The following is a 13864-nucleotide window of genomic DNA, read 5'->3' as shown; positions in this document are numbered from 1 at the left end:
TAGAATGGATTTTAATTTTGTATGATGATATTTTATCAATTTAGATAGACAGTAAAGATCATTTGGATCAGTTATAACTGATCAATTATATATGAGTGTAGATATAGATATTTATTTATCTCGATGTCTCAGCAAGAAGAAATATATGAAAGTACAATATCCTTTTTATACTCGATGGTGTTGGATAAAAAATCATAATATCAGATAGGACTGCTTTGTGTCCTTGTAAAAATTGGCATCACTATTTTTTTGTCCATCACCTTAATCATTTTGGCCATCAGATTGAAGCAGTGTTCAACATGTCTCTAGTCTCCTCTATTCGGTTCGAGGGCCAACCTAAGTCAGCACCAGGATACAACAGTGCCAGCATCAAGAGCTAGTCTTCGTTGTCCTCCTCCCCGAGCCTGCCCTCCTCGACCAACGCCACCACCACCCACGCCTTGTCCTCAAGCTCGGTCTCGGTGATTATGGTGTGGTGGTGCCTCGGTTTGGAGAGAGAGACGGATGGGTGGGAGACAGGCGATGTGAGAGAGAAGAAACGTCAAGGGGGTAGGGCATTTCGGCCATTTTTTCATAAAACTGACAGGGCAGCTAGCGTTAATGGTGACTTGAGTAAAATAGAGATGAAGAAAATAACATGAAAGGGAAGGCAAAACTAAAGTGGTGGCACATAAGTAAACTCTATATTTTCGATGGCATATTAGGGTAAGTGTAATATTCTATGGCATGCAAGGAATTTTTTCTGGAATGTATGCTCGATAACGAGGACTATTAAGAAATATGTTTGTATGATTTTGGTTAGAAAACAAACAAGTTATTATGAAATTTGGTACTTTGAGCGAACAATTCTTTTTTTCAAAATGGGTCTTCTCCCTTCTATTCTTTTAAAAATGGTTTATCTTTAGTCGATGATGTGTTAGTAACACGATAATGTCTTTTTAAGTATCTTCGGTGGTTACCTCTATCTACTATTTCTTATTTTTCTCAGCATACTTCTTAAAAGATTTCGTTTTCAATTTTTCATATCTCACAATACATAGTGCTATCTCTTTTTTTTTTTCCTTAAACGCTATCTCTAAGATTCCTCTCCATGTGAGTAAGATTTCCCTCTAGTTAGGTTCATCTTCATCTCATTCATTTTTCTTCTTTCTACATACTATAGTAATAAGAGCTATCTACTGTCTATAATTCCTAGAGTTGCTCTTAGTTTGAAAATAGACTAATTTAATGCATCTTATACAGTCCATTGCGAGGTGAAAAGTCGGGTTGCAGTTCGCACTCTACATGACGCCAATTAGTTTACCAACTTTCGTCACGACAATACAAAAATGCAACAAAACAATTGAATACGATGACTGAGACGTGAGCAAGAGTAACGTCGCAATAGCATCATGGTCTAGACGCTTGCAAGATGCAAGCACAACAAATGAAATAGAGCACTTTTGACTTTGCATGGGGGTCAAGTTTTTCTTTTCTGAGGCACCTCCCCCTCCAAAACTAAGAGTCTCATGTTTTCTCACCGCTCCTTGTAACCCCTAGATGGGTGTTGTACAAGTAGGTTAGCAGTTTCAATGTTTCTCCATGTTTCTTGTTTACCTCAGGTGTTTTTTTTTCATGATTTGGTTAGTTGGTTATCTCTTTGCTACGTCATTCTTGCCATCTCAATCCAAGTTGTGGTAGCTTTGCTACTCTCTTCCTGTCTTCAAAGATGTACTATAAAATCAATGGCATATGGATGGCTCATAAGACGCATTCAAGTTGAATTGCACACACGCTTTTTCTCCATCGTAGGTTATTGTCATCAACCGATGATCTAAGAATGAGATGAGAATATCATGACAAATCCAACACGACGAAATGAGTCGAGCATTGTATTACCAGGCTAGGCCTGGGCAAAAGTTCCGGCCCAACCCAACCTAACTTGGAGATCTAACTTTTTTAACACTTCAACATTCATTCTCCATCTGAGAGTATCAATATCATGTAATATTAAAAGCCACGATGACTTTATTACTAATACGTGAATTCGTTAATTTTATTTATAAGTTATAAAATTAGAGTGACGTTAAAATCGTAAGACCATGCCCAAAGGATTCTCCTCGCAGGGGAAATTTCCGTCATGAAGGGATTTTTGTTCCTTTCTGCGCTCCAACGGTTTCTCTTATGATAGGATTCCCAGAGTCATTCCCTTCAAGACAAGATTCTTTTTTATTTCATTTTGCAATTTCGTTTGAAAGAAAATTGTTGGAGATGAGAGAAAATAGAGTGAATAAAAATAGAGAAAAAAAAAGAATATAGTTGAAGATGGTCCAACCATTTCCCTACATCTTCGTTTCCCACTGTGTTCCTTCCACCATTTACATCCAGCCCCGACCGAACAACCAACGCTCTCCCGAGTCCCCAGACTCTCGACTCAGCTCTGCCGAGCACCGCGGGTCCCTCCCCCTCTCCCCGGCTGATCCTCCGCCGGCCGCTCCTCAGGCGCTGCCGCCAGAGCGCGGCTCCTCCCTCGGCCCCGTGGAGTGGAATGGAGCTCCATCCGGCAGTGGATTGATTTCTTCTTTAGCTGGTGAGTAATCCTAGCTTGCTTGGGCGGACTGTTCCGGGGACGAGTTGGTTTTTGTTGGAATCTTTCCATCCAGTTAGTCGTAGAATTGCGTGATGCATGGTGCCCTACTAATCAATCCATCTATCCGTGGTTCGATTAGGTTCTTCCTCCCAGCGCGCAGGATCAACTGATCAAGCTTAGCAAGGACGGTGAAGTGTTTTTTTTTTTTCCAGGATTTTTGGGGGGTTCTGCTGAATCCACATGTCCCCCATTAAGCCCGGCCATGCTCCGGCCCGGGACGCGGTGTTCTGGTCTGAGAAGATGAATGAGTACCTCATCGACTCGCTGCTCCACCAGCAGGCCATCGGGAACAGGGGTGAGAGCAAGTTCCTCTCGGTGGCATATGATAACATCATCGACGGGGTTGGTGACAGGTTTGGGGTGGCGATCGACCGTAACAACATCAAGAACCGCCTCAAGTATATCAAGGACTCTTTCCATGAGTGCAAAAACCTCTTGGGCGAAGATAGTAGAATTAAGTGGAATGCAGAGAGCAAGAGGTTCCATGCCGACCCGCACGTTTGGAGAGAGTTAGTTGAGGTCTGTGTGCTATCAATCAGTCAAGAGTAGATGCTGACAGACAACTCTTGTAAATGTTTAAACTTGTTTGAGAAAAAAAGATGTTGAGAATCCCTGACCCGACATAAATCCTTTGCTTTGATCTTGTAGAGAAAACCAGAAGCGAAAAAATGGATGACGAAGACCATTGACCATCATGATAGGTTAATGGAGCTATTTGGTAAGGATAAGGAGAAACGTCCAGCTGCCGAGAATTCAAGAAGTGCTCCAAACAAAAAGGCGCGTAAAAAACCGCCAAAGGAGAGGCTTCAACGTACTGCACCAAATGGTTTGGAATATAACGTTGCCGAAAATTCAAATCATATGGTGAATGAAAGTGAGGTATTGATCTTTGGACCTTAATAATTATTAACCAAGCATAAATTTATTTTGTTGACGTTACTGCTTGTTCTCATCGATTGACCGAGGAAGTGGCTTTGGTAATATTGACGCTGGATGCTTAGCTTTGCCACCTGTAACTTTAGTTGTGCCATTCTTTCCTATGAAAGCGTTTGGTTCATCATCAATATCAGAATGGCTGACATGTCTCCTTAGCCCCATGATTCACTTGTCACGGACTGAGCCCTTTTACTAACTCTGCTACAATCGTGTGGTGGGTGATTTGGTCGCGGCGTTTAACAACACTATACCTAATGTAAATAGTTTGTGCCTTTTATATCTAAAAAAATAGTTCGACAACAATTGGTATTTTAGATACTCTTTTATGGTGCTTGCTATCTGCTGATGAACTTAATTTCTCTAGTTTTCTGTTTCCTTATAAATAATAGTTCTATTCAAACAACCATAACATTAATTTAACCTCTAGCTATATGCCACCTATTGTTATCTTGCGGAAATGTCTTAAACTCTTTGACTGTTTTGCATTGAAATATTCCATCTTGTTATTTTTCTTTTGGTTTCTTTTGCCAAACCAATGAGGGATTAATGCAATTTGTTCTTTGACCAGGAAGAAAATTCTTAGGAAAATTTTGGTGCTGCTCAATCATGTCTCAGTGTATACTAACTGTTGACGTGACTACTTAGTCATGTCTTTTTTAATATGTTGGGTTGCAGATGTCAATGTGCGTAAATGTGCATAACTTTTTGTTCCTAGAAAACTAAATTTCATCTTGCTCACCATCTTCGGAGATTAGTACTGTTGCTCATCAGGAATATATTGCTTGCATAACTTGGAGGCCTTGAAATCAGTTTTATTATTAATGGGTTATAGTTTTATTTAATTGCATATGGTGAAAAGGCTAGTAGGAACCATTGTAATTTGGGTTCACTTGGTGAGTGAAAGAAAAATTCCCTTTTCTCCAGACCAGTGTATGAAAATTTCTAGTATTTCCTCCTCCCTTTCCCAATTATCATGGGAATTTATAGGGAATTGGGATATACAACGGGGGCAAGTTTGTTTCTGCATTTGCTGCATTTTGTGCAATTTTAGCTATGCTCTCATGAGATTCTTCTTTGCTTTCAGGTCCCTGATGAGGCGGTATCTGGGGAACTTGATTTATCAGAATTGTGCAGAACTGAGGCTGGCATTGTTGCCATACCTGTTCATGCCAATGCATTTGGTAAAGGTCTGCCCTATGCTCCTGAAAATTGGCCATGTCCTGGAGATCAATGGTACTGGAAAGTGGGATACAGGGCTGCTGTAGGGGGCCACTGGGCTGACAGGTGATGCTCCTATCAAGGCCCATTAGGTTGGATCCGAATTTTAGTAGTTTTGCACTGCGTAGAGAGAAGAAAATGAATAGTGGGCATCAATTCTGTATTTTGCATTGGACCAACCAAGGTCTGCAGTTAAATTATTCATTCTATATATGGTTGTGCCAAGAAAGTGAAGTTTATATGTGCTGTTGATTTCTGTTACGCATCCAACTGTGAACAGGTATCTTATGCCGCCCTCACGTTTTCGTGATGCTACTGGTAAAAAGACAGCATTTGCAAGTAGATTACGAGTTGAAGAATTTATTAAGGGAGAGTTCCCAGATGTTGATCCTAGCACATTCTTTTCTATGTTTATCTGGAGGATCCCTGCTAAAGGACACAGGATACAAAAAGGTTATACTTTTCTTTTACATTTTATGTTGTTTTAGTGGTCATGTAACTAGTGTTTAAATATTACTTCATTGAGGCACTATGCCACTATTGGGCCAGATTATGGGTTGTGAAAGCTGTTATAAGTGTCTGTTGTGTTGAGCATGTGCAGTTGCGGGGCTTATAGCGGAACCATAACAGCTCTTATAGTAATAAGCAGCACGTGCTTGTGCACAAAGGAGATTCACTGTATACCTATAGAGCACCACAACAACTGATATAGTGGATAGCATGTAGTGGCATATGGGTGCCTCCGCAGATAGAAATCTACCCATCCTTTGGAAGTCATTTGTTTCATATTTATTCTCTATACATTTGCACAATAGCAGCTATAGATAATGATGTGTAGCTAAGGAAAGCAGCCGGGTCGGGCAAGGAAAAGAAGACGTGGAATAGATCTAGATAGGACGAGTTGTTGCGTCAAAAAAAAAACCCCTAGCTCTAATACCATGTTAGAAATAACAACTTGTATTCCCTGGAGGCCCTGAACCAGTATATATACATGTACAAATTACAATATGCAAAGAACCCCTTATACTCTGGGGATATTACACAGAGCAATATATAGATCTAACACTTCCGTTGGATCTCGTATCAATTTTTTTTTAGAAGCAGCTAATATGTACCACTACTTTCTGAATATGCCTGATGATCTTCTATTCCTTTCATCTACCTACTGATAACTTCTTCTGTAATCATCTCAATTTCATATTGCCGTACCTTTGTCATTGCTATAGCGGCTTTTGTACTTAAGACCTTCTTATGTTTTAGGTGCTTATTTTGTAAGTGAACTTCACCTTGTTCGTGCAAATGTAGCTGACTGTGTTGCACCTAATATATTGCCACAACTCCACCCTATGCATCTGCAGTTCACAATTCAAAATACCCTTTTAACTGTACAACACAACCTGTTCCTTTTTATTCCTTGGTGTAGTAGACCCTCCCCCTTCCCTCCCCCCCCCCCCCTTCCCTTTTGTACCTTGTTGGATGATGGATGTTGGTCACAAACTTAGTTCACCCCTATCGCTCGATTCCTTGTATGAAAGATGACCCATTTAGAAAAGGTGAGCATTTGAGTGTATAAGGTAGAAAGTACGAGTTGCATTTGCAATTGGGTGGTAAATAATAAAGTCAATGAGCAACAGGCCACATGGACATGTTGTCTAACTTCTCAGGATGTTGATCTCACTTTCCAATCCCGCTATTCTCTTACACCTTCCACATTTGCAGTTGTTATCATGCATTGAATCTCCTTTTACACTTACCTCTATTGTGAAGCCAATGTAGCTGTCCTTGCAATGTAATTTAGCAAAAATCATTTCTGATTTCAGTCTGTTCACAAAGTTTTATTTGTTAACATCTAATATGGGAAGTATTTCGATATTTAAATAGGTTTTAGCTGCGGGCATGTTTGAGCAGTGTCAATTTTTGTACACGTATAAGTTTTAGGCCCATACTATATTTTCCATGTCTAGCATGTTTTGAACACTACTAATTTTTGTACATGTATAAGTTTGGGCCCATACTATATTTTCCATGTTGTATACATATATATAGTGGTGTACAGAGCTCATTCCTAACTTCCCCCAATCCTCAAACCCTAGCCGCCAACCCATTCCACCTCCGCTTCCGGCCAACTGTTGCTGCCGATGAATCCCTCTTCCTTTGAGCGAAGCTGCGAAATGAAGCGGCGGTGCTATCTCCTTCCCCGTCCGCTCCCGCCCCAGAGCATCATCAGCTCCAACTCCATCTTCCTTATTGCCCCCAACCTTGGTAACAATCAGATCTCTTCTCCTTTATTCAGTGATTTTCCCTAAATCCTAGTGCATACAGGACATCAGTCACCTTTCCACATTCAAAAGAAGGATCTGAACTGATTTTCTGTCTTATTTTTTCTTCATATCTAATCTGGAAATTGCTCGGGGTTATATCTAGTGATGTAGTGGTACTACAAAACCAAAGGGGGGAAATATTTGATCATTTGAGATGCTGATTATTCTGGCTTTTGTATGCTAACGCATTATAAGATGCATCATGCTGTCTTTGCATATTTGCTGCTATTTTTTTTCCCAGATTGCTTGCCTTGTGCTGCTCTTTAATACCTAAATATTTCCAGGTACCCAACAAGTGAGGCTTCCTGAACCTGAACCTGTGGTGGCTGATCCAGCTGGCCCATGTAAGGCTAGGAATACCTTGTGCAACCTTGAGAGAGAAGGCTTTATTGAATCATCACCAGCACAGGCTTGTGATATCTGCTGCAAAGAGCCTGGTTTCTGTCGTGAGTGCTGCTGCATCTTATGTCACAGGACTATTGACTATTCTTTTGGAGGTTACAGCTACATAAAATGTGAGGCGGATGTGGAAGAGAACTACATCTGTGGTCATGTTGCACACCTTGATTGTGCTCTTCGATGTTACATGGCTGGAACTGTTGGAGGAAGTATTGGCTTGGATGTGCAATATTACTGCAGGCGCTGTGATAACAAAACTAACTTGATGATGCATGTGGAAAAGCTCATGGAAACATGTAAATCTCTCGAATCAACGGATGAAATCGAACCTATCCTGAATACGGGCTTATGCATCTTGCGTGGCTCAAGACAAACAAGAGCAAAAAGCTTGGAGAACTATATGGGATCAGCAATGGCGAAGGTATAATGTGATGTATTTGATTATCTCTTAATAGCACAGTGCCCTAGTTGTTATGGTTCAGTACTCCTATGATTGGTGCTGAACTGGGGATGCTACACACTGTCAGTAACCCATTTTTGTCTTCGTTTATCATACTTTATGGGCCCTATTTTCAGTAATTTGAGTATCTGACGCTATGGATTGGCAATCTATTGCTTAATGCAGCTGAAATGTGGTGTTGAGATTGTTGAGGTTTGGAAAATGGAAGATGATGAGGGCAGGGCAACACTCAGTGCAGGTAACCTTATCTTTTGCAACTATTTTTTTGGTTGCAACTAATCATAGAAGGATAGAACAATATTAAGACCAAATACTGTTCTAGGACTATGAATGTCAGTCGAAAAAATCTCAGCCTAGTTGCAATGCCTTGGACATTTGGTGTTCTATATAGTTCTGAGAAACATCCGTAGATTATGATGAATCTTGGGATCATATAAATCAAATCTATCTGAGATGTGTCCTGCACAAACGTTAGTTTAGAAAATACAAAGTGTAGCCTGAGTGATGTAATACCTATGCTTGCCTCAGTGATGTAAAAATGACTAATCCTCATGTTATTTGCGATCCAGCATTCCAATATAATTTGAATAATGGGCACTTAATGAAACCTTGGAGGACTGTCATAACAATTGGATAACTAGTGTATTGGCATTGTTGCTCCATTTACTTCTTGTGCATAATTTGTCTATTTTCTTTATATGTAATGTAGGAGAGAATTCCTCACCTACCAGTGGTGTGACTGTGCTTGGGGCTCAGCAAATTCCAGAAGAGGGTACACTGCCGGGGCATCCTGATATAATAGATCCACTGCTTGATGATTTACAAATGGCTGTTGAAAATCTTCCAGTGTACATTACTGGTGATCACAATGTCATGTCTGCCAAGTTTGAGGATGAGATAGATCTTGCCCTTCAAGAACTAAAGAAATCTCAGGAAGCAGAATATAGGCTGGCAGAGCAGAAGCTTTATTCCCAGAAAGATTACATCCTCAGCCTATATAGGCAGCTTGAATCTGAAAGAGCTGAGCTTGCAGATCCCAGCCCCTTATCTGATACTTCAAATTACAGTGTGATTCTCTCCAATGTTCTAAACCACGTGGACCAAGTAAAGCGCGAGGAGGTAAAGTTTAAGGCCATGCTGAAAGTCAGTGGTGGATTTGGGAAAACACCGAAAAGCGTCACCCAGGGTTTCTTTGGGTTACCTGCTGATAAGTAGTTTGAATATCGACTAGCTTAGACATATCTACTGGTAGTTTACCATTAAATTGAACTTTGCTGTACTGTTGCACTGTTGTATGGGTCCTATATATCCTCCCAAGGGGTTGCTCTCTTGGGGTACCCCCATCAGTCTGGTTTGGACTAAACCAGTAGCGTTGTGCGCCGGTTATCTATGGACAAGCCTTCAGGAACAGTCGTTAAATGAAATATTCTGGGTGATCCAAATTTGAGCTCCCGTATTTTTTCGTATAATTTTAGCTAGCATTAAGTGATAATTATGTCAGTATTGTTTAGCCTGCGTTTTTTGAGCAACTACTGTATGTCAACAGATCGCTGCCGCTGCGCTCCCCAGAGCAAATGTTTGAATTCTTTAATTGCAAAATTGACAGAAAAGGTCGCTGCTGTTGCGCTCCCCAGACCGTGTTTCAGCGGTATATTTGCAAAATTGTCAAAGGGAGCGGAATGGATGCAGTTTTCCTTTTTTGCAGCTGGTGATTGTGTGCTCTGAGATTTGGTGATGTTTGGTTTGGAACTGTGACGATAAAGAATGTTATGGAGCTGGAGGTGGAATGTGAGTAGAACACGTCACACCTTGGAATCCGTTGGAGTGTAAAGGCTTGTTTGGGTGTGGGGGGGGGGGGTGCCCCAGCGCCAGGCACACGAGACCGTTTCATTTTCATGCCCATGTGGGCGAAACGGTGGTGGCCAAATGCTCTCGTGTAACATCTTAAATTTTACAAAATAAAAACTTCTCAACAAAAGTATTGAATAATGTCCTAAGGTCCCTTTTTAATAAACTAAAAGAATAGATTTGAGGCTTTGGGAAATAAGAAAAAGAAAGGAAAAAAGAAAAAAAAGCAAAAGAAAACCTTTCACTAATAATTCACCAAAAATTACATAAGGGAATCGAGTTGTTTATTGTGTTTTTAGCTCTTCCACCGTTTTCAAGTGTCAGTAAATTGAGTTGTTTGTTGTATTTTTAGCTTCTTTTCTTGTATTTTGGTGTTTATTGTCTTATTTTCTTTTGTGATTAGATGTCGCCGTCCCGGAGGAAGATTTTAGGTTTTCAGGACTAGGAATTCAAAGCCCCGGTGAAGCCCCGGTGATCACACCGGGGTGAAAGCAAGTTAGCCTTGATGCATTTTAATCATATGTTTGTAAATGTTTTCGTTTATAAAAGTGCATGCTTATAGTTGTCGGTGGAAAACCTATGATAGGTAATAACTTAGCTTTCTCATATCTACCTTATCGTCTTGGTTTTTTTTGGGATCAAGAGTATTACTGCTTAGTCATGGTTGGAAAAAACTTTGTTTGATAACTTGATAAAGGTTTTATGCAACAAGACAAAATTGTGTTTTTATCAACATGGACTAGGCAATTGTGCAAGGGGTTGTGTTGGTTGCAAAGGGCATGTGGACAATAGTCTTGCTTAAGTCAATTAAGAATTAGTTCATGGTGCGATCAGACTGAGCTTTATAATATAATCACAAGCTTTGTATGAGATAGATCTGACTGAATAATTAGTTTTCTCACAATATAGTGTAGATCAGGTGGTGGAACGGGGAATGAATTCTCTTCCATGGAACTGTAAGGCACAAGAGCGGGCTTCCGTTATTGAGGATATTTGTGTCACTTCGGCAATTAAACCTCAACAGGTAGACACTTCTTGGAAGAAATTTTGTAAAGGCCTTGCAGTGAGAATCCTGATTGCACACCTTGGAAGTGTGTAAGTATCTAGCTAATATGAGCATAACAAATAATCACATCTTACGGGTAAAATATACAACTTCTATAGAGTGTAAAACTGACATATCAGTTGTGCTTACTATCATGAGCGGTAAGGAATGACACACATGATTATAATATTTTGGAAAACCTTGTGTTTGGATGGGTCATTCATGGTTGTAGGAATCATGTTTGAGATGGTCAACTTCGATTGAGACATTCAACTTCGTTTGAGGTCAAGAATGTTAAATTCTCGAGGTTATTTACTTTTAGTCATTTACTATTGTTTTTATTTCAATGTTTTACTTAAATTATGCATTTATGTAAATAAATTCATGTAAGTCTTATTATTATTATTGCTTTCATATTATTACTTAACCATAATTTGTGGAGTACGGGACATACTGACACTTGCTATAACCATAATGTTTAGTCGGAAAAAATGCTGAAGATTACTCCGAGGATGAAGGAATCTAAGGTGATGCTCTATATTGATTGCCTGTGGGAGATGCGGATGAGAAGACTGTGACAGCTGCAGTGTTTATTCTTTTTTATCCTTGGATGTCCTCTTTGTATGAACGACTTTTTACGTTAAATTAATAGCATTATGTTTTGTTATCATCTGTAAAGTTTTTGTATAATGAGATTCCTAGTTCAATATATAGCAAATGTAAAGTCTGTTTTTAGACCGTACTGATACTTTCCCCTTTTTTTGGCAAGCCAACGGTTTGGCGTGGCTAGCTTGGGCACCATCCAAATGCGCCCTAAATCAGTAGAGCTACTGTGGTCTTGGAGTACTCGAATGGAATGGCAGGTAACATCATATTCTGATACTAGTACTCTTTTACATGTAATCACATTCTGTAGGGGTGAAAAACTTAGACAAGGATATATGTTCAGAACACTGAACTTTGTAGAAATTCAACCAGAAACGATTTAATTCTCAACCCTGCTATATGTATGATCGTAACGTCCGGCTGCGTTATGATCCACTTACTGCACAGGATACTGTAGCACTATTTGGTCGTAACTACGGATCGTAAGACCACGTCGTACGTATAGCATTTTCCTTTCATTCTAAGCTACCAAAAGGGGCTGTGCCAGTGCCACAACTTCGTGGCTCAACGCCGAATCACAGGTACTAATTAATCATGGTTTATGATCCGAAGAATAATTAGAAAAAAGATTAGCGGCTTTCTGATCCGGCTGTCTGCCTACACATCACTGCAACCAACCAAAAGAACACAAACATTCTGATCAAATCTCCTCGCAGGAGATGAGATTAACCTACTAGAGCTAATCCTAGACGGCAAATTGCCAGCCCAAGTCAGGTTGGGTTCGCCTGTGCGCCACAACCAAACCGCCGGCTTGCCAGCCACCGCCGCGCCCGCCGTGCCATCGTCGAGCACCTGGACACGAGCAGCTCCGCGGCAGCCGGTATCAGCCGTGTGCCCTCGAACAGCGCGCTCCTCTGGTACTCCAGCACCCACGTCTCCGGCTCCAGCCGAACCGCTGCCGCGCTGTGCCTCCGGTAGCCCCAGGAGCTGCTGTTGCTCGTCCTCACCGTCGGCCACACCCTCCCGTCGGACCACTGAAAGCAAAAGCCACGCAGGGTTTCAGCGAGCTGATGGTACTTGGTCTGGACAAAGAAGTGACAGGTTCTTGGCGGTTTAGTTACCTCGGTGATCTTGCCGGCGATGAGGGTGAGGTGCCGCGTCGAGAGCGTGGCCGGGAGGAGTCCGGAGCTGCGGAGAGGGCTCCCCCAGACGCTGACCTCCTCCGCAGCCGACTTGTACATCGCTCGGCGCCAGTGGAACACATGCTGATCATCCTGTGTAAGAAAAATACGAATTTTACTCAGTGAATCGTCTCTACGATCAAGATCAAGAACGAATATGATGTTGAAGAATGGCAAACCTGGTGGAGCCGCCAGACGGAGTCATGCAAGCTGCAGTTGGCGACCCTCTCGTCGCCGACGAGCTGCCCGACCGTCCGCTCCAGGACGCGCAGTTTATTGTCCAGGCCTCCAGGCGCTAGGCGCGCTTCGGCCCCCACCCGTGCCACGGCCTCCGGCGACAGCCTCGGCCCGAACCCCCTCGCCGCGGCCTCCGGAACGAGCCCCGTGTCCACCCACAGAAGAATCAAGAACCCAAGAACCGTCGCCGCGTAGAGCGCCCAGTCGTGCGACCCGCCTCTCTTTCCGCGGCTCCCACGGGCTGCCGCCTCCGCTGCCCGCCCGTGCCGCCTGGACTTGGCCGTGGACCGCATCGGCGGCGTCCACGGCTCGGTCACGGCGGACCCTGGCGTCGCCGCGTCGCGGTCGCGGCAGAAGAGCGCGCGCCTCCGGTCCCTGGCGGCGGCGCCAGCGAAGAACCTGCGCGCGGAGGCCGCCTCGGGCGCGAGGATGAGGTCCCGCGTGGCGTTGATGCTGGCGAGGCACATCTCGCAGGCGCAGTTGGCGTCCTTGCGACACCCCGGGTAGTAGTGGCTGTCCCCCGCACCCCCCGCCCACGGCACTATGGTGGGCGGCGGCGTCCCCGTGGAGGCAGAGGTGGGGTTGGAGTTGGAGGAGCAGGAGGAGACCGTGCTGGAGCCGCGCGTCGCGGTGGGTGTGCCGCTGGTGGTGGGCGCCCTCCTTGCCGCCGGATCCATCTCCCTCCGCTCGTCCATGGACTCGTCTTGGGTTTGGATCTGTGTCGTGCCAGTGGGAAAAGGGGAGGAGATGGGAAGGGGGGGAAAGGACGGGGCTTCGAAATTTGAAACGGCGTAGTGGCGGCCCAACCAACGGCATCCGCGAGCAACGGTCGACCTGACCATTGGTTGCCCGAATTAGGCAACCTATAATCTTATAGGAAAATGTATTTAATTATTTATATTTATTATTTTAGTCTGATTTAAGAAATATAAATATATGTTTTTAGTTTATTCAGAAATATATCCTAGCCCAACAGATACAAAC

The 13864-nt window shown here is 42.8% G+C and overlaps 2 protein-coding genes across 2 annotated transcripts; one reads left to right on the top strand and one right to left on the bottom strand.

Moving 5' to 3' along the window:
• The first annotated feature begins 2333 nt into the window (after nt 1–2333).
• LOC133913297 (uncharacterized) lies at nt 2334–9405 on the top strand. The gene is made up of 8 exons (XM_062356409.1): nt 2334–2569; nt 2709–3148; nt 3278–3508; nt 4650–4849; nt 5064–5236; nt 7389–7924; nt 8129–8201; nt 8673–9405. Exons 2-8 carry the CDS (start codon nt 2810–2812, stop codon nt 9176–9178), a joined length of 2058 nt encoding a protein of 685 aa, XP_062212393.1. The 5' UTR covers nt 2334–2569; nt 2709–2809; the 3' UTR covers nt 9179–9405.
• A 2634-nt stretch (nt 9406–12039) lies between these two features.
• Nucleotides 12040–13709, bottom strand: LOC133911243 (uncharacterized). The gene is made up of 3 exons (XM_062353444.1): nt 12823–13709; nt 12584–12736; nt 12040–12496 (listed from the first exon to the last, which is right to left on the bottom strand). Exons 1-3 carry the CDS (start codon nt 13573–13575, stop codon nt 12233–12235), a joined length of 1170 nt encoding a protein of 389 aa, XP_062209428.1. The 5' UTR covers nt 13576–13709; the 3' UTR covers nt 12040–12232.
• Nucleotides 13710–13864: the final 155 nt, after the last annotated feature.

The sequence above is a fragment of the Phragmites australis genome, chromosome 3 (assembly GCF_958298935.1).
Source record: "Phragmites australis chromosome 3, lpPhrAust1.1, whole genome shotgun sequence".
NCBI classification, from domain to species: domain Eukaryota; kingdom Viridiplantae; phylum Streptophyta; class Magnoliopsida; order Poales; family Poaceae; genus Phragmites; species Phragmites australis.
The sequence above is the reverse complement of the archived record's forward strand: the minus strand, read 5'-3'. Positions and strand labels throughout refer to the sequence as shown.